Here is a 25750-nt window from a genome sequence, read left to right as displayed (position 1 = left end):
CTCCTTCTGCAAGGGAAGGGGCAGGAGCACCCAGCCCAAGTGATCTGGTCGGGGGTGTAGAGGGCATAAGGAGGAGCTCAGCCAGATGTGGGGGCCAGCTGTCAGGGAGGGCAGCTCTGCAAAGAAGGGGGAAAGGGCAGCCCACCTTATTGTGGGGGGTGGCAAGCTCTGCTCTGGTCATTGTGGAGTAGCGGGGGGATGTCCCCGTCACAAAACCCAGTGTTTCTACCACAGGGGCCACAGGTTGGGTCAACTGAGGCTGAATTCCCTTCTCCCTGGCAGGCATCCCTCTGGGTGGACTGAGTGGGTGAAGGAGTTGGCACTAGCAGTGCCCACGCTGGGCCTGTCCCAGGACAACTCAGGGCACCAGGGCTGCCAACTCCACATCATTCTCCAATGCCGAAGAGTGGTGCAATTCAGAAAAAACCTTTGCACTTGTGTACAGCACGATTGAGGCTCGGTAGGGAAGGGTACAAGGGTCTGACCATATGGATCTGATTGTAGGAACAGGGCCCTCGTCAGGAACATAGCCTGCTTGCAGAGGAATCGAATTGCCAAAAGGGATCAGACACATGGTCCTTCTCGCCCAGTGCCCTTTATCAACCGTAACCAGTTTCAGAGAGGAGTGCAAGGAACCCCAAGAGCAGGCAAATTAGGATGTAGCCCAATATTTATAGGTTGGCAGAGCCCCTAGATGTAAAGGGCTTTTATCCCTCACTCAAAAGGTGACAGGCAGACTCAAAATAAGAGACAAATGTCTGGAGATTCAACTCTTTTTATTATGGAAGTCTATAAAATAGCCACACCGATTATTTTTTAAGATCACAAAATACACAACATTCATTTTAATATGTGACATATAATATTATATACACATTAAAAACCACATGACTGAAACACATGTTCACACAGCACCACTTTCATAACCAAAAAAACCCCACAAGTGCTTTTTTCTTTTTTTTTTAATATTAAGAATGACTGTGATAAAAACATATTAATATTTTTCCAGACAATGTTTACAATAGAGAAAAAAATTCATATTTTACTAAATAACAAATATTTAACAGCAAAACTTTATACTAAATATCTATTTTGAATTATAACAAAAATAGTACTTATAATAGTTTATAAAGACAGACCAAAAAAAAACAAAAAAACTTTGTGTATAAAATAATATTATAGCAAATTGGACTGTGCTAGGAAAAACAAAATTCTGAGATTCAAAGTGCTTTATTCTGCAAACCCACTGCAGCAACTTTTTTTTTAGTCAAGTTATATTAGTTAGGAATGGTAAATCAAAAGCATGACCTATTTATGTCTAGATAAAATACACACACTTATGTGTATACCCGCACACACACACATATAATAGATGTATGCATCTTACATTCTCTCTCTCCATCAGTCAATCATTCAAAAGCCTGTTTGGTTTTCTTTTGTCATGAAATTTAAAAAACAAAAATTAAAACAAAACCCTTCGCTGAGTTCTTACCAAACCAATTAAGGGCAATGCCCTTCTAAATGGATCTCCGACAAATTTTGCTGATTTTTTTGTTGATAGGGCTTGATCCAAAGATACCAAAACCATTGGAACAATTCAATAAGCTCCCCATCCTTCCCGTTACCCATGTTCTCCACCACTACTACTTTTCTTTGTCCTGTTCTCCACCAAACAATGTTTTACGATTGAAAAGATTGTGGGTTCAACTGGTTTTTTTTTCTGGAGAGAATTGGAAAACGGAAGTTAACGAGGCCGGAAAAATCAAATGATCCAACCCTTTAGGATTATATATCAAGACAGTGGTTCTCTAGATTTTTTTTTTTCTTTCTTTCTTCTTTTTTTTGTCCTGTAGACTGATGCCTTTGGACAATTTTCCACCCCAAACCCTGTAATTTTCAGTGTTTATTTTTGTAGCTCACCGGGAAACACTTTGGAGACGTGTACAATGAGACACGTGTTTGCCCAACCTAAGAACAACTCTTTCTGAAGGCTCTGCAATGCTCAAATCAGCGTCATCCCCTTCCCTACCCAATCATTTGTACTCCCCAGATTCATCCTGCCCAGGTTCCTATAAGCCAAATTTATCCCAGAGAAGTCGCATTTCCATCAAAAATGCAAGCAGTGTGTTCACGAGCCTGGATCTGGGATGTTCCCGTGAAAGGTCTCGGACCACCAAAGACCCAAATCCGGATTGCAGATTTTGCTTGCGAGACATAGGCCTGAGGGATACAAATTCTAGCTTGGTGGGATTTCACACCGGGTCTTGGTTCATGCTGTCATAGAGATTATGGATCAGCTGCGAGACCCAGAACTGGACTAGAATTTCCTCCCCCAGATCCAGAACCCTGATTCATGTGAAATAAAACCCTTCTGCAAAATGGACCACAGAGAGACAATATAACAGCAAGCCTCAGAGACAACGGACTCTCCCATGGACTCGGGAAGCAGAGCGGGGTGTCTGTCTATCTACACACGGCTAGAGGAGTTCTGGCTGCTGGACTTAATATATTTAGGGCTTCCCCTTCCAAGGGGCTGCCAAAGTCCTGGACGGATGAAAGGCTGGCTAGTGCTGCCACTGACATCTTTCAATCAACACTTCCTTGGAAGTCCAATGAGTCAAGAATGGAGCCTGCAACCCCTGGAAAACCCGGTGGGAATTTCATTCCTTCTGATTGAACTTCCTCTGACTTATCCTGACCTCAAAATAAAGGAAAAAACAAGTGGCCTTACTCACACGTTGCATCTATTGCCACCAACATTGAGAAAGGCCTCGGTTCTGGTTGCGTGTTTGCCTTTCTCTGCCTGTCACACTGCATGAGGGGCCTCTGTTGAAACAGAGGACAGAATGGAGATGGTTGCAGCCACAGAAAGTCTGTTTACACTCAGGTCTTGGAGCACAGATGAACAAAGATGTCTTGGACACCGCTGAAAGAGATTTCCCTGATTTCACCAGTCATTGATTGCTGCTGCCCAGAAGTAGTGGCAGTGCAGGGGGTTAGTCCAGCTCCCAGCTATTAGCCACCAGGAAAGCAAAAGAAGATGCAGCCATTCTGGTTGAGTGTAGGGCTCTCTGAAACGATGCGCCCGCACCCTGCTAGTCCAAGCAGCAAACCGTGCATGCTCAGCACGTCTGAAGACAAGCAGACCCTCTGTTTTTCACAGCAAAGGTGCACCATTAACAAAACACACCCCGGAGCTTCATTGACATTTGAACCCGAACCCTGCAGCATGGACCCCAGAGGAGCACAGCCATTCCAAGCTTGCCCTTGGCAACCTGTGACCTACCAAATTCCCAATGAGGGCTGCACTGATGGTTGGCATGGACAGACATTCACTCTCTCAGGAGAAACTCTCCTGGGAGTGATTTAACCCTGGTTATTTTTCTCCTGGAGCAGCCATTTTTACTCTGAGAGAAAAAGCCTGAACATCTGTGCATGCATGGGTTTCTCCTGAGAGTGCAGCAACTCTCCGGGGAGACACTGAACATCTGTACGAGGCCAGCATCTCACTCTCTGGGGTCAAATGCTCACCTAGGCAAGATGCTGAGGATGGAAGGGTGAACTCAGAAGGCACCTTAAGACTCATCTTCCACCCTCCAAGACCTTCCCACCTCAAAAAAAACTGAAGACAACCCATAAATCCTTTTGTTGTTGTTTTTTTAAATGAATGCCTTTAATAGAAGTGGGTGAAGGGTAAGGGATAAACGCAGGGGAACTCAGAGTGGAGCTAAAGGGTTTTTTGGGGGAGAAGGCTTAATTGTGTAGCTGTCCCAAGCACATAAGGCAACTGGCCACACTGCAGCGTCACCTGCCTTGGCAGAACCCCAGCAGAGTTTGCAAAATACACGCGGTTCAGAGATCAGTGCACACGCCAGAGGGCCTGAGAGATACGGAGAGAAAGCAACACCACATGACTCGCTGGAAAAAAGCAGTTGCCTGGGTTTTGACAACAAAAAAAAAAAAGAGAGGAGAAGAGGAAAGGAGCAGATACACACAGGCCACGTAGCAGCAGAAGCCAGCTTCAAGGACGTGTCGAGGACCCCAGTCTGCTCTCTGACGTGAGGGCAGCTCTCATCGAGGCTGATGAGAGGCCACGACCCAGATCAGAGAGCAATGCTTGGCCTGGAAATTTGCCCCACCAGGCTTCCTTCTTCACGAAGCATGGGCTGAATCAAGCACCCGGTCCAGCCCAGCCTGCCGGCCTGAGCAGCCTAGAGCACACTGCAGCAGTGCCACAGTCATGCCAAAGCCATGTTGGCCATGGGGGGGACTTTGCATGCCATTCCCCACCAAGACAACCCCGGGCATGGTGGGAACGGGGCTGCTTCCACCTGGACACCAAATTCCAAACCACCGGGAGATAAATCGGAGTTGGATGCAGCTTGGAGGGGTCAGGGGGTTGGAGATAGGGAAGAGATGGGTTCCTCATTCGCCCCGTAAGAAAGCAGAGGAAAAACAACACTGTTTTCACCAACTAATTTAACACTGTTCAAAAAGATCAAAGGCCACCGGAAGTCACAGCCTGCCATCACCAGTTCTTGCCCCTGCCTCCTGGCCCGTGGAGCAGACAGACCTTGGGCTACCAGGTGATTTCCAAAGCCTTTCCCACCAAAGGCATCCTCCAAGCTCTCCCTTGCAGCAGAAATAGATAAAGATTTAAAATATTCATATACTGTGTATGGTCAGACTTGGAATTCTTCGTTTAAACAAAAGCATCATCAGCAATGCACACACCCCCCTCAATCTCCTTGGACTTCCCCCACGGAAATAAACTATTATTTTGGCAGCTTCGTTGTCGGGGAAAGCCTCGACCTGGAGGTTCGGCAAAGTTAGCGTTGTGGAGAAGCATCTTCTTGGTGTGGTCTTCTGGCGTCCTTCCCCCTGCCCACCCCCGCCCCTGGCCCCCATCTGCTCTCCCCCCAGCGGAGGGCAGGTGTGAGCAGGAGTTGGTTTACACCGTTGCCCCCAACATGGCTTCTGTCTCCGTCAAAATCTCGTTCTGGTTGGAATCCAGTCCGAAAAATTTCACCTTGAGTCCATCGACCGGGTGGACCACAGGCACCAGCATGAGTCTAGGGAAAGTCCTGGTGACCAACTCGAACCGGCTTGTGCTGGCCAGCTCAATGGCTAGCGCCTTGAGGAAAAGCTTGGCCAGATGCTTGCCAAGACAGGTCCGTACGCCCCCACCAAAGGGGAGGTAATGGAACCTGCCATCTTTGTCTTCGGTGCGACCCTGCCCAAAACGGTCCGGGTCAAAAACGTCCACATCCTTGAATACCGGGGCGGTGTCATGGGTGTCCCGGATGCTGTACATGACACTCCAGCCTTTGGGGATCTGAAAGCCCTATAGAGAAGGGGAAAGAAAGACAAGAAATGCATCAGTGTCACGTGGCCATTAACAGAATAGATGTAAAGACACTAAAGAGAAAAGAAATCTCATATCAATCCCAGTTGCCAGAAAATCAATAGATCCATTTTTCTGTTGCAAAGAACTCAGCCAGCCCAGAACAGGTCAAAGCATCTGTAATGCTCTGGGCTCCCTGGGTTTCTCTTGTGAATCATGTGTAGGAGTTTGCACGACTAACAGTGCTAATATCGTGTGGCACTTAACACCCTTAAAAGACTATTGTGGCACCGCAGGGTGCTGGGGTGCCTTGGTTAGGACTCACTGCTCTGGGCACGACCATGCTATAAGTGGTGATTTATTTGTATGTTAGGCAGCACCTTGTCCTTGGGATAGCCAGCTATGCTCCGATCCATTTATGCCCCCACAAAACTTTCTCCCCTGCCTAGGCAGCTGCAGGATGTGAATCTTTGTGTCTCGCTTTGCTTTTATGGCTCTTTCACAAGAAGCAGGAAAGGCGAAAAAGCTAAGCTTTCCAAAATAAAACGGTTGGAAGGTTGTTGTAGCTGTGACAGTCCAGGAAATACATGAGACACAATTAGCCCACACCCACTTTGTGCCCAAAAGCTCATCAAATTTCTCTCCCAACTATGCAATTGGTCCAATAAAAGAGATCACCCCCCCAAAAACCCAAAAGACCCCTTATTTTTCATAGAAACAGCCTGCAAAAACACAAGGAATAGCCAACCTGGGGGGAAGTGAGGCAAGCTGGAAATATTTGTAGCTCGGTTTTGTGAGCTGATCTAACGAGATTTCATCCCTTTAACCCCTGCCTAGTCTATTTACATGAGTGCAACTTGAAAGACTTCCCTTTAAACCAGTTAGAGACCTCAGCATCTAAACCACCCGACGATGCAGGAAAATACAGCTTTCTCACACCTCTGCTTTCCTCCCACTTGTCATTCAGCCCTTCCCATTGCAATGTCCACACAAGCTATACAGGAGGCACCGGCACGCCCCGTTCCCCTACACACGTAACAGCATACGCCCATAATGCGAATTAGAGCCCGGGTGTGCAGAGAAAGCACTGATGAGTACATAGGGGGATTTATCCTCCCCTGATGACTTTAAACGGTGTCTGACTCCAATCTGGACATTAGCGGAGATTTGCTGCGACAGCCGGGTCTCTCTCAACGGTTTGTTTTGCCAGTAGAAATTTCCATCCATTATGGTGAGTCACCAGCCTGTCATCCAAAAGGCTGTAGCTTCCCTTTGCAACAACCTTTCCCCTGTCACACCCCAATTTAGGTTTTGGCTTCAAAGCCATCATGTGTTTCTCTTTCGACATTTAGACTTTTCTCATCTTTGGCAGCCTGGAAGATTTGGTGCCAGGTCACGGGCCACATTGTGAGTCAGTTGTACCACGGGGGACACAGAGCGACTGCACTGATCTCCCACCAGTAGGACTCGAATTCATCCTCTCTCTGGGTTAAATTGCTATGTAGGTATCGAGCCCCGTGCAAGCTTCACTCATTGCATGCAACAAGGAGCAGCCTGTGATCCCTTGTGCCCAAATCAGGCTGTGAACATGCACGAGTGTGTAGATAAATATTAATAATCCCCCGTGCAACTGTCAAGAGATTGTGCACTACCTGATCTTCTCCCAAACCACATATTTCAACTGCTGCAAAACCTTCCTCTTTGAGAAAGCCTCGTAGCATAAATGAGACTTGCAATACAGATTATATCCTGCTGTACCCAGACCACCATGCCAAAAAACTACCCTCTACATCTCCTTGTTTGCATGGCTGTGCAAAATGTATTCCCCCCTGTCTGAGTTATGTGGAAAGGTTCAAAAAGATCCTTTCCATACTCTGCATCAACAGTCAGATCATAGAAATCACAGAGAAGTCAGGTTGGAAGGGACCTTCGGAGATCACATCTCACCTAACCTCCTGCCTGAGACGGGATCAGCCCTGGCCAAGCCGTCCTATACCAATCCATCATCTAAACTCTTCAGAAAACTATTGTCAGCCCCGACGTAACACAAGACATCACATCTGAATCTGCCGCAGGTAAAGCAGGGGGACCAAAGTCCTGCTTTCCCACCCCCTGGAAAATGCTAGCTCTGAACTTCTACTCCTTTCTTGCCTACAAAAAAAATTACAAAGCAATTCTTCTGTTGCACAGAAATCAGAAAGACACCCAATAGGTCAAAATAGGTTTGATCCAATGGATTCCTACTGGAAATCTCTGGATTTATCTTGTGACTCACATGCAGGTGTTTGCACACCTAACAGTGCTCATGTTGTACAACACCCTGCATCCCCCTTGAAAGGATCTCACGTTACCCTGGTTGAGAATCGCTGCCGTAGTCTCTAAGATCCTCCACCCACTATGTCCATGTGGACCTGGCACCCCTTGCTTGTCCCCAAAGCCCAAGTGACCCTGGCACACACCATCCTAAAACTGTCCATATGGACCTGGCACCCCTTGCTTGCCCCCAAAACCCAAGTGATCCTGGCACACACCATCCTAAAACGGTCCATATGGACCTGGCACCCCTTGCTTGCCCCCAAAACCCAAGTGATCCTGGCACACACCATCCTAAAACGGTCCATATGGACCTGGCACCCCTTGCTTGTCCCCAAAGCCCAAGTGACCCTGGCACACACCATCCTAAAACTGTCCATATGGACCTGGCACCCCTTGCTTGCCCCCAAAACCCAAGTGACCCTGGCACACACCATCCTAAAACTGTCCATATGGACCTGGCACCCCTTGCTTGTCCCCAAAGCCCAAGTGACCCTGGCACACACCATCCTAAACTTGTCAGGTCCCACTGGGAGGCATGTGGCAAGATGCACCCAGAGCTCAAATACTCACATCCAGCTCGAAGGTTTGCAGGACTGTCCTGTACCCTCCAGAGATGGGAGTGAAGAGACGCAGCACCTCCTTGATCACGCAGTCCAGATACTGCAGGCTGGTGATGTTGTCGAGCCGGAGGGATCCCTCGCAGATGCAGCCGTTGTGGAGGATGCCCTTGGTCCTCAACTCCTCGCGCAGCTTCTCCAGGACCCGGGGGTGTTTGAGGAGCTGCATGATCAGAGAGGTGCTGGCACTGGCCGTGGTCGCGTAGGCAGCAAAGATCAGCTCCAAAGTGCCGTCCTGAAAACAGAAGGAAGCCCACGTTACGTGCTGCAAGGACAAAACACAGCTGACTACGGAAGGCGCTGCCTAATAGACAAATAAATCACCATTTATATTATGATCGTGCCCGAAGCAGTGATTCTGCACCAAGGCAATACAGGGCTGTTGCAATACATGCATTGGAGCAGGCATTGGATGCAGGGAGGCAATACAGGGCTGCTGCAACACAATCCTCCTACAGCACTCGCCTTCCGCTCACTGGATTTCACAACTGCAATGAGCCATTTGGTCTCAGCCCAGCCCCCAAAGAGATCATATCTCCATCGTGCACATTGGCACAACTGGAAAGAGCCACTCAGAAGACATCTGGTGACAGATGAGCCCCAGCGCGCGCTTTGGGACAGAGCTGGAAGGCATCAGCAGAACGATGAAGGGAGTCGGGCTGGGAGGGCTCCCGTGAACAGTACCATCCATCTCCCCCACGACAGAAGGGATAGAAAAATGCAGGACAGGGAGACCAATGACAAGTTAAGAGAGTGCCACCGAGACCTGGGGCCAGGGGAGGTTAAAACCCCAGCCCGAGCCATTAATGGAGCAGCTGAGCCGATGAGCTGCAGCCTGGGATGGATCATTTCTGCCTTCCCCATCTCATGACGTCAGGGGATCGGCCCCATTTCCAGTCCCCTGGTCGTGAGGCTTCCCATGGGCCTGCCACCCCCTCCCAACCTCCAAGCCACAAACCCCTGCTCACAAATGGCCTTCCTGCCAGACTGGGATGCCTCGGGAACAGCACGTTCACCCAGCACCGGGCCAAGGCCCCTGCTGCCAGGCCGAGGAGGAGGCAGTCACTGAAGAGGTCAGGGATGCTTTCCAAGCCAAGGGAGAGACATGTCCTTGTGTGCTTTAGGGTGGTTGGGGGGGGAGTGGACTCAGCCCTGGCTTCCCCCACTGACACAAACACATGCACACATATGTGTGCACACACAACACTGCAGCTCTGCAGGGCTTCCCCTTGGCTCTGCCGAGCATCCCAGCAAAACCACCCACTCGCCTACCCCGCTCCGCCTGTCCCTGGCAGAGGAAGGGGTAAGCAACCTCCTGGCTGGTCCCGCAGGCACTGGGGGCCATATCCGGATTGCTCCTGACCCCAACCAGAACCTGCCGCCTGGTCTGGACGTGCAACAGCCCAACTGAGTGGTGCGCGAGACCCACGGGCAGGAAAGTTTCTACTCTCCTTCGCCCCCTCCCTTGTCCTCCCCTGGCTCCATGCCACCCTCTGCCCGGCCCAGTAACACCACCCCGGGGGCTGAAAAAGCATCTCCATTTTCCACGGCAATACGCCCCCTCTCCCGATCCAATTGGCAACGATGACAATAGCAGGTCTCGGGGTGGATTTGGTAGCCGTGTTGGCCCGAGACAAAAGAAATGCAAAAAAAAATAGAACTCTTGGTTCAGAAACGATACCTTTTATTAGACCAATAATAGGTATTATTACCAATATTAGACTCAGTTGGGTTAATAAAAGGTATCATCTCTGAACTTATAGGTATACCTATACCTGCTATTGTTTCAGCAAATGAGGCAAGTACCTGTCTGCTAGGAGCCGGGCTGAAGCTCACCAGCTGCTACAGATGCAGCAGGTAGCAATGACAACCCGAGCTGGGTTTCAACCCAATGCTCCAGCCTATATACACGCCTTTCCTTTCCAGCTGCAGCCATATGCCCAGCTGACGGCCCTGGAGATTTGCAGGCACGAACCACACAAAAGCCACCCGCAGGCCAGCTCCATCTCAAACAGATTTAGCAAAGGACAACAACGGGGAGCTCTGTGCGAAGTACGGCACAGCCGGCAACAGCCCCGCTCCAATCACTCCCGTGTCATAGGAAGCAGAAAACGTCCCCGTGGGAAGCCTTTCCTCTTCCTCTCAGCACCACCCGCGCTGCTGAGTTTCAGCTACTTGTTGGGTCCGAGCCAACAAGCTGCATCTCTGAAACGAGGCGCCCGGCTGCAGCGTGTTCCCAGGAACAAGATAGATGGAGCTGAGAGCCAGAGATAGGGTTGGGGAACCCCCTCGGCAGAGAGGACACATTGCCGGGAACGGGCACACACCGGTGGCTTCTGTGCCTGGAGGAAAGTTGCTTCCCCGCTCTGCCCCCCGTCCCCTCCCCTGTCGCAGTGAGAAGCAGGACCGTGAGCGGTCCAGGGCCCAGCACTGGGGTCCGTGTTTGCCGCGTGCCTGCAAACAGAGAGCACCTCTATGCCGCAGCGACGCGGTTCCCAGAAATACTCTTTGTGGAGGCCTGGATAGGATCGCTAAATAAACACGGCTCTTGGGGAAACACGCTGCTCTGGGCCTGGCCTCGCAGGGCATCTGATGGAGTGAGCTCAGGCTCCTGAAAGCTCATTTCTTTGCCTCCAATTTAGCGAGTCTACAAGGTACGAATCCACCCTGACGTCAGACTAACACAGTGAATGACCTCTCTGTGCTCGGGGGGAAATGGCCGGGCTGCCGAACCGCAGAGTCCCGGCAGGGACTGAAAGGCAGCTTTGCCAGCACGCCCATGCGACGGCAGCCCCTGGGTCTTACTTCTGCCCTGCAGCCCTGAGCTCGCCCTCAGCTTGCTGGCTTCCTCCTGTCTTGTGTTCGAGCTGCCTGGGGATTGTCTGGGGAAGGGGAAGAAGGAACCAGACAGCAAGCGGCCCCACATCAGTGCATTAAGGGAGGTGGAACAGCTGGAAACAGCTGGCTTCACCCGGGAGGACGTCCTTACCTTCAGCTCCTGCATGGTCAGCTCTTTGCCATGCTCCTTGCCACTTTCTATCAGGATATCCAGCGCATCGGCATAGTCTTTGCCCTGCGTGTTCTGCAGTTTCTCCCGAATGGCTTTCTCCAGCCCCTTCTGCAAGGTCTCACGTGCTCGGATCCCCTAGAAAACGACAAGCCGTCAGCCTGCGAAATGAGAAGCCGGGGCATCGCAGCTTCTCGTCCACCCAAGGGCACCCAGAGGAAATTAGCTTTAAGGGACCTACAATTTGCATGGGATGGCAAGTTGTCACAGTGCTAGAAAGAAGTCCTGGGCAAACGTCCTTGGACATCCCCAGTTCTCACACCCTTTATCTCCCCATCCCGTGTCACATTTCCTCCCCTAAAGGAATCCACCACATCCCACGGGAGGACTCCTCTTCCCATGAATGCAATGTCATTCCCCAGCTGCCTTCCCAAAAGCAACGGCAGGTTTGCAAGAGCAAGGCTGAGGCTCCTAGCCAGCACCTTTTTCTGCAGAGGATCTCAAAAGCATCCCATCCCTGGAGCACCACTGAGAGGAGCATCCCTCTCAGAAAGCTGGGTCAGAACAGGAGGAAAGTTTGTAATGGGGGTGGGAAACAAATGGAAAAGAAATTTTTCAAACATCTGCTGCTCTCTGAGGTCTCTGGATTCAGGACAAGAATAAAAACTAAACGTTTTTCGTTGTTAAAAACAGCTGACTTTTCCAGCCTTCCATCGAAAGATTGGAAAGAAACTAGAAATGAGAGGAAAAGCTGGTTTCCGGGTGCTTTTCAAGCAGTCAAATACATGAGTAAAAGCCGGGCACGGAGAGTTGATGGCAGTCAAGTTAGGTGGTACGAACAAAGAAAATCCCCTGCTAAAAAAACAGCAAAACTCCACCTAATCCTCCCTGTGTCAGACTGCACGGGCCTAGGAACCGAGAGCGGGATCCCCGAGCATTTCTGCATCAGGGACTAGAGAACGAACACGAAGGCAAGCAATAGGCACCCTGATTCCTTTCCACCCCCATCACCTAGGCATGCGCTGATCCCTTTATAGCGTCTGAGCACTTCCAGCCATTAACGGGTTCCCCTGTGTGATGCAGGGGTATTGCCCCAATATACAGGATGGGTTAACCCACAGGATGGGTTAAGTGACTACCCTAAGGCCACACAGGGAATCTGTGGCAGAGCAAGGAACACCTCCTTAATCCCAAACCAGTGCCGGACACCACGACACTGTCCTGCTAAGCTGAGCCCAGGACCCCCCACCCTAGGCAGCATTTGGGGAAGCCTCTTACCCTCCTGTAGCCACTGAAAGGCAAGTCCAGGGGCAGGGAGAAGACGTTCTCCACGAACTGCTGGTAGACCTCGAAGAGCTGGCTGAGCTCCTCGTCGGGGATGCGGAAGCCCAGCAGGACCCGGATGGCCATGCGGAAGGTGAGCTTCTGTGTCTCGTGGTAGACGTTGATGGGTTCGGGGGTGCTGCTCCACACCCGGAGCGTGTCCTGGATCACCAGCTGGATCTTGGGGAGGTAGCTCTCCAGCGCCTCGTGACTGAAGATTTTGGAGAACACCTGCAATCAGAACATGCCCGTCTTGACAGCGTCCTCCTAAAAGCCGAGCAGGATCTGGCAACCAGGATCCGCTGCACCAAGGTACTGCAGGCATCCCCGGAAACACAGAGGGCCTGCTTATAGCCTGAACTCAACAAAGGGGGTGGGGAATGGCAGGGTAAGGGACTTGGCCAAGGTCACCCTGGTCGGCAGTGGCACAGCTAGGAAAAGAAGCGAGCTCTCCTCGTTCCTGGCTGGATCCCAGCACCCCCGGGTGACCCTCCAGGCTTAAAACCAGCACACAGACAACCCTGCAGGCAGATAGCAGCGGCGCTTACAAGAGACCCTACAATAACAAAGCAGCGGAGGGGTGCGGGGTATGATCCCAGGCGACGGAGAGCATGCTTTCCAGCTTTGCAAGTAAGCGCAGTGCTGGCATGGGCAGGCCTGGCTCCCATCCCCATCCCAGCCCCCCTCCCATGCCCGCTCCTGCGGCCTGGATGTTGTGCGACGTTCCCAGCAATGCGAGGAATGTTCCTGTCCTCTGGCCCTCGCCTCCTGCCCGGCCCTGTAATCCCCACCGCCTCCCTCCACAGCACAGGCTTTCATGCTGTGCCCCGCACCCCCTGCCCGCCGCGCCAGGGCGGAAAAGCGCTGTTTGTTATTTTTGATTAACTCACGCTCGCGCGCGTACACACAACCACACTCCAGGGCCCGAGAAACCCTCGTCCAGCCAGGCTCCAGGAGAAAGGCAGCACGCAACCGCCCACCTCCATCGGGGCCACACAGCAAGGGAGACGGCAGGTCCCGTCCCCCCACCCCAGCAACATCCAGACGAGGCCCCTCCAAAAACGTAACCTTTGGAGCTGCGAATGTGAGAATTTCCTCCGCCGTCAGCACTAGCAGGGGAAGGTAACATTTTCCTGACGCCTGCCCCGCACTTCTAATACAGCACCGGGGCAAAATTACACCTCGATCCCTTTAACGCCTCGGCCCCGAGACTCAACAGTTGCTGCTTTGTAATGGGTTCATCCTCACCTATAGCCTGACCGTACCATCGCTCTGGGGTAGACCCCGCTCTCTGCACCCAGCCCGGTAAATAAATGCAATCTATGAATATTACACTCTATGAATATCCAGGGCAAGCACCCTTGGTAGGTAAAAATCATATGCAATGGAGGGGGAGAAAGGGTGACGGAAGAAGCAATGGGGAGAGATGGGTGGGTCTCGACTTCTCGTGCGAGGATGCTTTCAACTCCTCTGTTTTTAACGATGGGTGGGGAAAAAGCTCGTTGACCCGATGATGCCAAGCCCAGCCACCGTGCCCCCCCTGCAAGGACAAGGCCACTGAGGCAGACGGGGAAAATAAAGGAGCCCAGGCTGGTTCCAGTAGCTGGGAAAGAGACGTGTCCCCGGGCGCCGTGACCGGGACATCGGCTTTGATACGGCGCCAGGTGCACGAGTGATTGTTGGCACCTAGGAGCCGGCGCGGGGCGGCTGCTGCTCAGGGGTGGGAAAGAGCCGAGCGTCTGTGCCAGGCATGGCACGGAGAGGACACGGGCTCCTGACCGACGGGCAGCGTGTCAAGTGACTTGGCTTGGCCGGGCCCACGTCCCAGCCCTCCTGGCTCCGTCTCCTGCAGGAACCTCAGGCTAGCTTGGCTCCTGCGAGATGTGTGTCGAGGGAGAGAGAGACCGGAGCAGGTAAAAGAAGACCAGGCTGAAAGGTAAGAGCTTGGGCTCGACAGACGCTCCTACGCCCCGATCTCCAGCTCGAAGCAATTGTGTCCCTAACTCTGCCTCGGTTTCCCCAGTGGAGCCAAGGGAACAATACTGCACTGAAGCAACCAAGAGGAAGGACATCACAATGGGGAAAGCACTGGTTTAGGACTCAAGCCACCGCTCTCTGCCACAGACTTTCCTGTACTACATTTGGCAAGTTACCTCACCTCAGTGGTTCATCTGTCAAATGGGGATAATGGCATTTCCTTCCCCCGCCCTTTCCTGAGAGTTAGGATTGAAGGTCTCTGGGATTGGGACTGTTTGGTCCATACTTCACGTAACACCATGGGCATCTCAATGCTTCTGAGTGCTACTGGTGTACAGACAACCACCATATTTGCCACTGTGTGCCAGTGCCCTTTACTGGGTGGGACTGGGGTTGCCTAGCTCTATAACCCAACCCGCTACAGCCACCCGATAATGTCCAATTTACCTTCACCTCACTCAAGATGAGGGAAGGAGCGGGAAGACCCCGTTTCTACCCCGGCAGTCAGCGGGGTTAGTGACCACCAGAGCACTCTGCTGTGCAGTTTCCCCATTTTGCAGATGAGCCACTGAGGTTAAGTGACTTGCCCAGTGTCGTACGGGAGGGTCTGTGGCAGAGCTGGGCTGGGCCTAGACATACCCAAGGCAGCAGGGGAAGCAGACACAGTCTAGCTGCAGTAAGAGGGACCAAATTTACCCATTGGCCTTCACTGTATAGGAGCCAAAAGGTGCTAAACAAACCTTCTAGGGATCCCACCGACTCCACCATCCCTGGGGGGATGCGGAGCACCCTCCTGAGACAAGGCACAGCTGCTGGGAGAATTTTCCATGATATAGTATTTGGTATCTTGCGAGTCACCCCGGAAAAGAGACCCGCGGGGCACAGACACAGCTCCCCTCACCGACCGCTGTCCACGTCGTGCCCATGGCATAGCTGACGTGCCAGGCGCCACGATGGTACCCGAGCGACTGCAAAAGGACCGTGCGAGGTAGACGGTGCAACTAGAATGTGACACACGTCTGCACAACAGGCCCAGGCAGAAGCAAACGGGGCGCTACCTGCAGCGCCCAGGTTCGCCAGCGGCCCCAAGGCTCCCTCCCTCCGGGTCCATTGATCTTCACCTGCATTGAGATGGGCCATCTTCCACGTGCGTAGTCCCAGCGCCTCCACAGTATCTAAGCACCTTCCTATGACCCAGGGAGGCGATGCAGGGCTGCTATCCCCGCCCTTTACTGGAGAATTGAGACAGCGAGGCTAAGTGATTTACTCAAGGTCACACAGAAAGCCTGTGGCAGAGAAGCGAAGCACACCAACACCTAGCTGCAGCTCGACGCCTACTTGAGACCGATTTAAACCCCATAGCCCCATCACTCGCCGCCCCAGACTTTTCTCTCCAAACTCAGTCACCTCCAAGGTCTGCCTCTCCTTATTTCCCCAGTCCAGACCCCCTCTCCACAGCCAGTTCCACAATGCAATGGCCACACTAAATCCACTCCAAAAAGCACCTCTCCTCCAGAAACACATTTCCTTCCAGTTTCTGGAGTCTGGTCTAAAATCCCTGCTCCCTCTAGCGAACGCTTGCTGAATATCTCAAGCCTCTTCCCTGCGGGGCTGGGGAAGGAGGAAGAGAAAGGCAACTTCAAAGGCCAGGAGGAGAGAGCAGCTGATGAAAGGGCTCTTTGGGCAGATGTGATAATCTTTTATTAGACCGACTAAAGGTGCATTTTTTCAGGTGATCTAACAAGAAGAGCTTCCCAGCAGGGAGAGTCCATTAGGATGCAAAAAGCCTCTCCCAAAAGGTGAGGAAACCCTGCTTGCAGAGTTCACTAAGGCTAGAGTACATGGGCTCCCCCCTGGGCAAAATTCCTGCATAGCCGGAGGAGCTGGATGGGGGGGAGCGAATCTCTAACATGCTTTGATGATACCTGATGTAGCTAGCTCCAAACTCACCCCCGTCCTGCCCCTTTCCTCACCTGGAATCCACACGGTGCTTCCCAGAAAGGTCACGGGGTTTACACGCTGATTTATGCCCCTCTCTCATCCCTGCCGGGATCCCTCCTGGCTTGTTAGCCACGATCTGGCTGCCTCCGAGGGCAGAGCCAGAGACAGAAAACCACGTCTTCTTTGAAGAGGCGACTTGATGCGCACACACGCACACACGCACGCACGCCCTTTCTAAAACAACTCCGTGCAGACACCCAAAAAGGAGGCACCGCCACCCAGAACGCGGGCTATCCGGCCCCGTCTGGAAACTTCTCTTTTTGCAGTGGAAACAGGATATTTAAAGATTTATGGTTTTCCAAAGGCGAAAAATTCCTTCCCGGTGTCTCAGCTCCCTGGATCCCCGGAGAGCTCGGGCCCCGCATGACAAGGAGCAGCTCCTCTTCCCTGCTGGGTGTGAACACGGTAGCCCCATCATGTTTCAGCTGTTCCTGGAGACACATCAGAGGGGATGGCAGCCAGCTCCCCACCTTTCCGGCTTGTACCAACAGTGCTCCGGCGCTGAGTGTAAGGGGAGTTTAGCGTGCACGCGGCACGCTGGTTTTGGCAGGCCTGGGGAATGAAACCCTGCATTTCTCCAGCACCAGCCTGCTTAAACCTGACCCAACAGACTAAGTTGGGGGGTTCCCAATCAGTCCTTGGCCTCTTTGCTGCAGCTAATAGCAAAGGGGTCTAGGTGGTGCCAGTACCGGTGGTAGGTTATACATAGAGCGCACCACCTGGAGAGAAGCAGATGGTCTCCTCTAGCCGCCCAGGCCTGGAGAGGAGGGAACAAAGGATGCTCTCTTTAGCTGCATGAGAGTTTCCTCCACAGGCTCCAAGAATAGACTTTTTCCCTCTGCGTATCGGTGCAGCATTCGCAGGACGTGAGCGTGGACCTCCAAATGCAATGCATGCTTTAGTTAAGCAAACGTCAGTATGGACCACGTTTCTATTCCCTGCCTCTGCCACCCCTGAGTGCTTGGCCCGTTCCTGGAACGCAAACAGTACGCTCGCGTGCAGCGATCTGCTGGCAGGCACTGACCTCTAACGGCCACTTTGGCTTTGGCGGGTCCCCCGCAGCTGCAACCGTTGCGCCCAGCTCGCGGCGCGAGCCAAGGGTATAGCTTCTCACATGCTTCAAGGACCAGGCCGGTATTTGCCGTGACCCTGCCCTCCCGGCCGCAGCCGCATTAAAGCGGTCATCCTCCTTCCTCTGCAGCACCAGGTTGGAAGCAGGAGACCCCAACGGGATGGTTCGGTGGTCTCGTAAATCTTATGCGGTGATGAATTTGGGAGCCGGCTGCATGGGAAAATGTTGTAGGACCGCCAGCGTGAAAATACAAGCCGAGGCGGGTAGGGACTGAGTGCATACGGACTTCGCTGAAGAGCCAAGGGTGTTAAAATAAGGTGCCTTAAAAATAACCTTTGCTGCAGCCATCACCCTTTAGAAACGGGCTTTGCATTTCATGTGCGCATGCAAAGCAAAGAGACGGGGTGGTTCTCTGCCTTCTCCACGTGCATCCATGCTGGGGAAGAAATCACCAAAGAGGACTGCTATCTGGGCTAGGATTTGGTCCAAAACACTGCCTATCCTTTGACAAGACGGATGCTGCACTACACCGCTCCACAACCATCATTTTCTTCCGGCCACCCAGTCCCTACCTCCCCTCGGTGTATTGGCCTATACCTAGTTTGAGGAACCTAATGAGAAAGAATAAGGACAGTAAAGATTTTATCCTGTATATCACTGGCGACTGAGAGCTGACACCCCCCAAAGCTTGACCCTGGAGCAATGGGAGCTGCTGGGCCTCGGTCCGGGCCAGTCGGTCACTGCAGGCCAAGGCAGCAGCACGGTTAGGCTGGCACTACAGGGAGAAACGTGCCCCGATCTGGTCCGTGCTCCACCTGCTCGGTGGATAGACACATGCTTTCCGCTCCCCAGGGCTTTCCTTGCATGCCTTCTCCCAGCCAAACGCCTGAGGGCTGCTAGATCACAAAGAAATCAAAGCCTTTCTCTGCTCAAGTCCAATAAGCCCAAAAGTCGCCACGGCCTTAACCTCACTCAGGTCCTAACTTAATCCCCCCTTGAGCCCTCCATGTATAACCCTGACGGTGTCAGTGACCCGCGCTGCAATGGGCTCCTGGCTCCGCCAGCTGCAGACACACCTGTGGCTGGGAAAGCTAAATTAGCTGATCCTTGGTCTGGAGCTGGAGCTACGGGGCCTCCACCCAGACGGGGTGCGAGATCTCCGTCCCACAGCTGGCTTCGGCGGCTGCATTCGGATCAAAAAAGTTTCCGCTACTGAGATGCTGGTCTGGGAGGGAGAACAGCTCCATTGAGAGCACTGGGAAAGCAGGGCGGGAGGGATATGAGCCTGCGTGTAATAAGTACTGTAACGTGCACAGGCCCGAGGTATCTCCCACGAGATTACCTTCCACCCGGTCCCCCTACTCGGACCGAACTCAGTGATGCACCCACCCATGAAATATAATACACACCACGAAACACAGCCACTGGGGTTCAGCATCTAGCTACCGTATTGTAGGGCCCGCATTGGCATGTCTTCGGGGCACACACCTTCCTATGACCCAGAGAGGCAATGCAGGGCTGCTATCCCCACTGTACTGGAGGACTGAGACAGCGAGGCGAAGTGATTGAGTCAGGGTCACACAGGGAGCCTGTGGCAGAGAAGTGAAGCACACCCAGGACTCCCAGTGCCCTTGCTGATGCCTAACCATGGGGCAATCCTTCCTTTCAGCTGCTCAAACGCCACCCACGCCCTCCTTTCTCTAAAGAAAGCACATGCCAGAGGAACTCTGACTTCCAAACACTTCTAAAATTAGTCAGACTCCGTGGCCGAACCATGGAAGACGTCCACCCTATGTTACTGTAGGGAACGGGAATCATTTCTATCATATTCCTGGTAAACAAAGGCTCCCCGATACCAGGTGCTGTACATACCTACAGCAAGAGCCAAATCCTACAGCTGGAACAGATCCCACAAAGCAAGCAAGGGGCAGTGGCACCACTGAAGCAGGGCACAAAGCAATTAACAATTTACCCAAGGTCTTCCAAGGTCTGCGGCGGAGCCAGGCACCGAAGCCCAGTCTTGTAAGTCCCTGAGCAGCGCCTTCCCCTCCAGACCCTCCTCCCTGCCATTCAGTCCAGGGCGCAGGCTGATGTCAGAGTAAAATCATTTTTGCAGAACTCAAGTGATGGCATTTCTCACTGCGATGGGCTGGATGCAGGCAGCACTGTAAGGCAAGGCAGGCAAAGCCAACAAAGGCAGCGAGCACCCCGGGTGGTTCACTGGCATCCAAAGACACAGTGTGTCGTCTGTCTTCGTCTGCAAGGAGGTGGATTTCGTTGGCGAAGGACCTGCCAACGCTGGCAGAACCCGCCGTCCGCACCAGCCCTGCCCGGCTTTTGCTGGGGACGTGCCAGGACTTTGCATGAATGGCTCCATGCAATAAAAAACCAGTGCCACCACTCAGAGTTAAACATCTATACCAGAAAAGACAGACTAACTTACAGGAGCTGGAGGGATCTCACTTGCCTAAAGGCTGTGGGGGGACGAGACAAGATTGCTGTGCCTAGGCCCGGGGGCATCAGGGGCAATACAAGGTTTAAGCAATAAGGACCAATGGAAGCAGAAGTAATGGCATGAAACTGAGAATGGGGAAATGGGAGCAAAGTGTCAGGAAAAAGCTGCCTATCAGCTCAAGTCATGAGAGCAGAGCAGCGTCCAAAAGAAGAAAAGCCACTACCCTCATATGCTGGTTCTCAACCTTGGGGTCTTCGAGCCCCCCCTCAAAAAATGCCAGTTCTTGGCTTTCACTTGTTTCTTGACTATGGGTAAAAAAAATCCTAGAGCAATTCTTCTGTTGCTTCCTATTGGAAATTTCTGGGTTTATCTTGTGAATCACGCATAAGTATTTGCACACCTAACGGTGCTAATATCAGGCAGTACTCTTAAAGGGCTCTCGCGCCACCCTTGTTGAAAATCACTGCCCTAAGACCAAAGACCCGGACGGGTACCCAAGTAATGAACAACCAGAATGGACCAGATGACTTGAGATGCTCTGCTCTTCAAAGTTACGTACTGAAAAAACAGAGGATGCATTCAGGTAAAAGACCAGAAAAATTATTTGTAATCGCAGGATTTGCAGATGGCCTTCTTCAAGAACCACCCTGCTCCGTTAATACTTGCGGTGTCGCACCCCAGACACGGCTGCCTTTCCAGAACAGGTAAAGAACAACTTTAAATTCCTGGGATGATATCAAAAATCTTGAGATTAGCCAAATCCCAGCTCTCAGGATACCCGCGCCTCTCTGTGAGCATACCCTGACTTTTAGCAGCTCACACTGTAAAGTGCATTGAAAGCCTCCAAGGCTGAATGGGGCTGTGAAAACACAAGGAGTTGTGGTTAGCCCACACTTTTTGCTTTAATCTGTTGGAATTAATCTGGATTTGCGCCCACAGAGCAGAGAGGAGGGTCTGGCTTAAACCCAACGCGCCCATCGCAATGGCAGATCTAAGGGCATGATCATGAACTCTTCGAAGCCAGCCAGAGGTTGGCATCAGGTCCTTTTGCCCATGAATGTAACCCCCTCACCCCCGGGGCATTTACTCACATGGAGTAAAAGTACAGCTCCACTGAAACTCCAGCAAAAATGACCAGTGGAGCTATGCTGGTTTACAGCAGCTCGGCTGTGGGGGGGATCAGGCCCAGTGTATTTGTTGACACAGGATGGGAGGGAGATGGTTTCCTTCCCACTGTAAGATTTATAATCCACGGCAACAAGGGCAAAAGGGTTCAATGGAAACATAAAACCTTTTAACGTCTTGGATGGGAGTTTTCGTAATGCAAAAGGTGCATTTCTCCCCCCTCCCCTTGCCCCTGCCCACAGCAGCTGGTTTGTATTTGGTTGCAAATTTATGGCCTCTTTTGTGTTTTTAATCCTCTTGCAAACTATATTAAAGCTTCAGCCCTTTCTACTCAGTGCTAATAAGCTCAACATTTGTATGCCTCCAAGGCAGAACGTTAATTGTAGTGTGTTAATGAATGTTGTAGTTTGGGACCCTGGGTCACTGAGACAAAGCAGGCCACTTGGTTAGGCCACAGTTTGTTTCCTCCAGAAGTCCCCTGGTTTGGGATTTCGACCCATCCTGGCGGGGGTTTCTTTTCTGAGCCAGCTGCGTCTGCTTTAAGATGGCCACGTTGGGATAGACCAAGGGCCCGTCTAGTCCAACATCCTGGTCGCCGATGCTCGAGGCCCCTAAAGAAAGCATCACCCTCCATCCCTTGCACACACCGTCCTGCTCCTATCCTGACAACACCGGAAAAAATGCCTTCCTGACCCCAGGTGGGTGATCAGTCTGTGCCCCGAAACATGAGGCTCATGGTTTTTTCATGAGCTCAATTTGGCTATTCTTATCCAGAGGAAACCTATCCCCTTGTCTTCTTCTGCTGATTTCCCCTAGCTGGATTTCCCGGTGGGCATGCACGTTGTATAAAGCACGACCCCAGTTCCCCAGCATCCCACCTCACCCAGGAGAGCAGATGTTTCTCCTCACTGAGTACGAGCCCAGCCTGCATCCTCCCGCACACCCAAAATGCATAGGGCTGGATTTGGTGTATGCCGGTGCACATCTGGAGGAACGGCGCTGACTTCCAGTGAGTTAGATAGGAGGCAGAAATCAGCTTCACGACCACCGAACAACTGAACCACGTAACGCTGCCTTTTCTGCATTGCACCTAGGACTCAGCACTGCATTCGGGACAGCAAAGGACCAGAGAGGTGCCGGTAAATTAGGAGCAATTTACTGCGACGTAAGAAGAAACGAGCAAGAGGCCGAGAGGACAGACTCGCGTGAAGACACAGGATGTGAGCAACGACGACAGCGGAGATGGCCTGATATCCATCTGCCTGATATTTCTGAAAGCAATGAGGGATAACACCATCCATGTGAGGGGTGACCAGAGAGCTCCCGGGGTGGGAAAATCTCAGGCAGATGTTTCAATCAACTGTCTAAACCCCTTGAAACCTTCAGGGTGCGATCAGCACCCATAGTGCCCAGGGGGGAAGGGAACCCGCCACCCTTTTCACTCGCTTCTGAACTATGGGGGGAAAAAAATAGAGCAACTCTTCTCTTGCAAAGAAGTCAGAAAGACCACAGCAGAGCAGAAGGGTTTGCATGCTGTGGATTCCTACTTGAAATCTCACATCAATCCGGTGGAGGTGTTTCCACACCTTTCCGTGCAAATACGGTGCCATGCCTCTAAAAGGAGCTCACAGCACCGTGGTGGAGAATCGCTGGGTTGGAAAATACACCATCAGTGTCGGTGTACTCTGTCCATCCAAGTTTCCTGGAGAAACTCACTGGTGATAATGCGTTTTAAGAGCCAGCTAAGGCTCGTCGCTGCCTTCAGTGCAAACCCGATAGCCGACAGCCTCCAGGGAAATGTTTGTCTTTGGTTAGCAGAAATTGCCATGGTGCTTCCACGGTCCCGCTCCAGCTTGTATGAACTTTGACAGCCTCCTGCAGGGGAGCTTAAACTAGACATAGGAGGGGGAAGTGGAGGGTTGCTTGTTAATGGGGCTTTCTTCTTCCCATGCACCTTACATCTAAGCATCTCAAAGTGCTTTCTAGGGCATTCTGAGTTGCCCTGTGGAGGATGGAAAGTAACTACCCCATTTTATGGAGGGGGAGACTGAGGCCCAAATAGCAAAGTGGCTTTTCTAGGAGCACAGGCTATGGCCGAGCTAGGAAGACAGTCTAGGAGGGCTGCTCTTTTAAATTCACAGGAATCATCGTGATTCACACCACCTGGGCTCTGTCTCTGGAGCCTAGAAGAGCGGCAGGCTTGATTCTCCATCCTTCCTTACATCCACTGTTATCTCACTACGCAGGTAGGCTCATGCATTTTGAACAAGGACAGCGAGACAGGAACTGGGAGGAGAAGGAGGCCAAGAGGGTCTTGCTAAGAGTAACAGACTGAAGACGAGAAACATTCAAGATGAACAGAGCTGGTTCAAAATTTAAAAAAATAATAATAATTTGCAACTTTTCAGCAAGAAGGGATTTTCACCAAACATTTTTTGGTGCTTTTCCAAGCAGTTTCTAGAGGGGGCAGGTATTTCCCCCTTTCCCCTGCCTGCAAGAATTTGAAATGTCAGCAACAACAAAAAATACACCCCCCTTTTCATTTATGATCAGCTAAAGAGATGACTACCAGAAAAGATGGTGCTATCCATTAGTCTAAGGAGTGAGCTGTCATGGGAAGCTCTGAAGCATTTTGATCTGGACTGGTGACAAATAATAGAGGCAACAGGCGTGTCTACACGTTCAGTAATGCGCTTTAGGTATTGCGCATTAAATCTAGTACCTCCGGGCACTTCTTCACAAGTGTGAATTAATTGAGTCTTCTGGAGCGTGGCAATTACCTCCCTGTGACTCGTGCATCAGCATCCCTGCGCTTAAAAATGGCAGCGGGGGTGCTTGAATTAAAGCTTGGTGAAGAAGCTTTAGATCAAGCGCTCCTGCTGCTATTTCTAAGTGTAGAGATGCTGATATACGAGACACGGTGGCACTTTAATTAGAGCGGCTCTTGGAGCCACTCTAATTAAAGCTCCACCCTCCACCCTCCAGAGCACGCGTAAAAGTGCCCTCCGTTGTGATGTACTAGAAAAATGTGTATTAGCCTATTTTAATGCATATTCATGAAACAGCATGGGAGGGGAGGGGTTGTGATGTTTTAAAGTGCATTAACATAGGCTAATGCACATTAAAGTGCACATGTAGATGTGCCCAAACCAGCCTTAACTTGGCTTGCCAAATAGATTGAAGTTGAGGATGGATCAGATGGTTTAACACACAATTCCCTACCAATACAGGACCCGTGGTCAGGTTGTCCTAAGTCTACGGTTTTGTCAACAGCAGGATGCAAACCATTAATTCAAAAGGAAGCCTGAACGCTGTCCGAGAGAGGCACCTGGCCCGGTAAAGCATCAAGCTGGTCCTCATCCTATGCACACCAGCCAGAGAGCAGCAATGCGGCCAAGAACAAAATGATCTAAGTTCTCCTGATTTGAAACACGTTGTGCTTATCACCGAGCAACTGACTTGGAACTGCCTCCGTGCATGGAGAAGAAAGAGTCGCGCCCCTGCCAGGTGAATAGGAACAGCAATGCATAGAAATCAGTCTACGCACAAACACCCAAGGATGCGAGACACGCCAGAGGCTGACCCTCAAGTAACGCTCATTAAGATGAGACCAAGCGAAGGAATCAGCCTAGCCTCCTTTTTCAAAGAAAACTGAGCCGGCAAGCTTAGCCCGCTCTACAAACCTGGATGTCGCTGAAAGAGAAAGCTTAACAGTTGCTCTAGGAAAATACCATTATTAAGAATGATTAGCATGCTACAGACTCTCTTTCTCGCTTCCTCCCCCTGTCTCCTAATCCTCAAAAATGGCTCGCGCTTATTTATGATGTCAGCCAGAGTTCAGACTGGAAGTAGAGGTATGCTAGCTGAGCAAACAGCGCTCACTTAGGGCTGGGGGCTGGCTTGGGATGTCGGGGGGGAGGCGAGTGGCATCAAAATCTTAATCCCATCGCGATGCTGGAAAGGAGAAAATAGCTGTTCTTGTGAGGTCTCCGCTACATCCTCATTGGGAAGCAGATCTCTTCCCAGTTGGGATCAGAACCAAAACCATGGGGCCGGAGGGGGTCAGATGGGGAAATTCAGATGTGAACCTGTCCCCTCTCTCCCAACTCACAAATTTCAAAAGCGTTTGGATTTCGGATCCCAGTTCTGGCCTGCGGATAAGTGAGGACAACTTCACTCCCCTTCTGCCCCCCACCTCCAGTTAAAAATAAAGGAACTGGGTTTGGGTATCAAGAGAGAGCACAGAGTGGAAAACTCCCCTTGTTAAAAAATGCTTCTCATCTGATTTATAAAGCAAGCACAAAGCCATGCAAGTCAAGGTACAGCTTCTTAGTTAATCAGCAAGGCACTTGTGTCAGGTACGAATGCATTTGAAGTGTCTTCTCTTTTCCATGACCTCATTGCTATAACCCACTCTCTTCCCCGCTTCCTCTGTCTTTTCCTGAGGTCTAAGACGAGGTGGTTTTTATTAAAACTGCCCTCTCCTGAGATTTCCACCAAAGGTTTCTCACTC

General features: G+C 51.5%; 1 protein-coding gene across 1 annotated transcript in view; it reads right to left on the bottom strand.

Moving 5' to 3' along the window:
- Window positions 1–913: 913 nt before the first annotated feature.
- Window positions 914–25750, bottom strand: part of LOC102388048 (cytochrome P450 26B1) — a 32348-nt gene continuing 7511 nt past the window's right edge. The window contains exons 3-6 of the mRNA XM_006034633.3: window positions 12563–12838; window positions 11267–11422; window positions 8231–8512; window positions 914–5344 (exon numbers count right to left, since the gene is read on the bottom strand). Coding sequence (XP_006034695.1) covers window positions 4952–5344; window positions 8231–8512; window positions 11267–11422; window positions 12563–12838 — 1107 coding nt within the window. The 3' untranslated portion in view covers window positions 914–4951. The remainder of the gene's footprint in view (window positions 5345–8230; window positions 8513–11266; window positions 11423–12562; window positions 12839–25750) is intronic.

This window comes from Alligator sinensis, unplaced genomic scaffold (genome assembly GCF_000455745.1).
Source record: "Alligator sinensis unplaced genomic scaffold, ASM45574v1 scaffold12_2, whole genome shotgun sequence".
NCBI classification, from domain to species: Eukaryota; Metazoa; Chordata; order Crocodylia; family Alligatoridae; genus Alligator; species Alligator sinensis.
The sequence above is the reverse complement of the archived record's forward strand: the minus strand, read 5'-3'. Positions and strand labels throughout refer to the sequence as shown.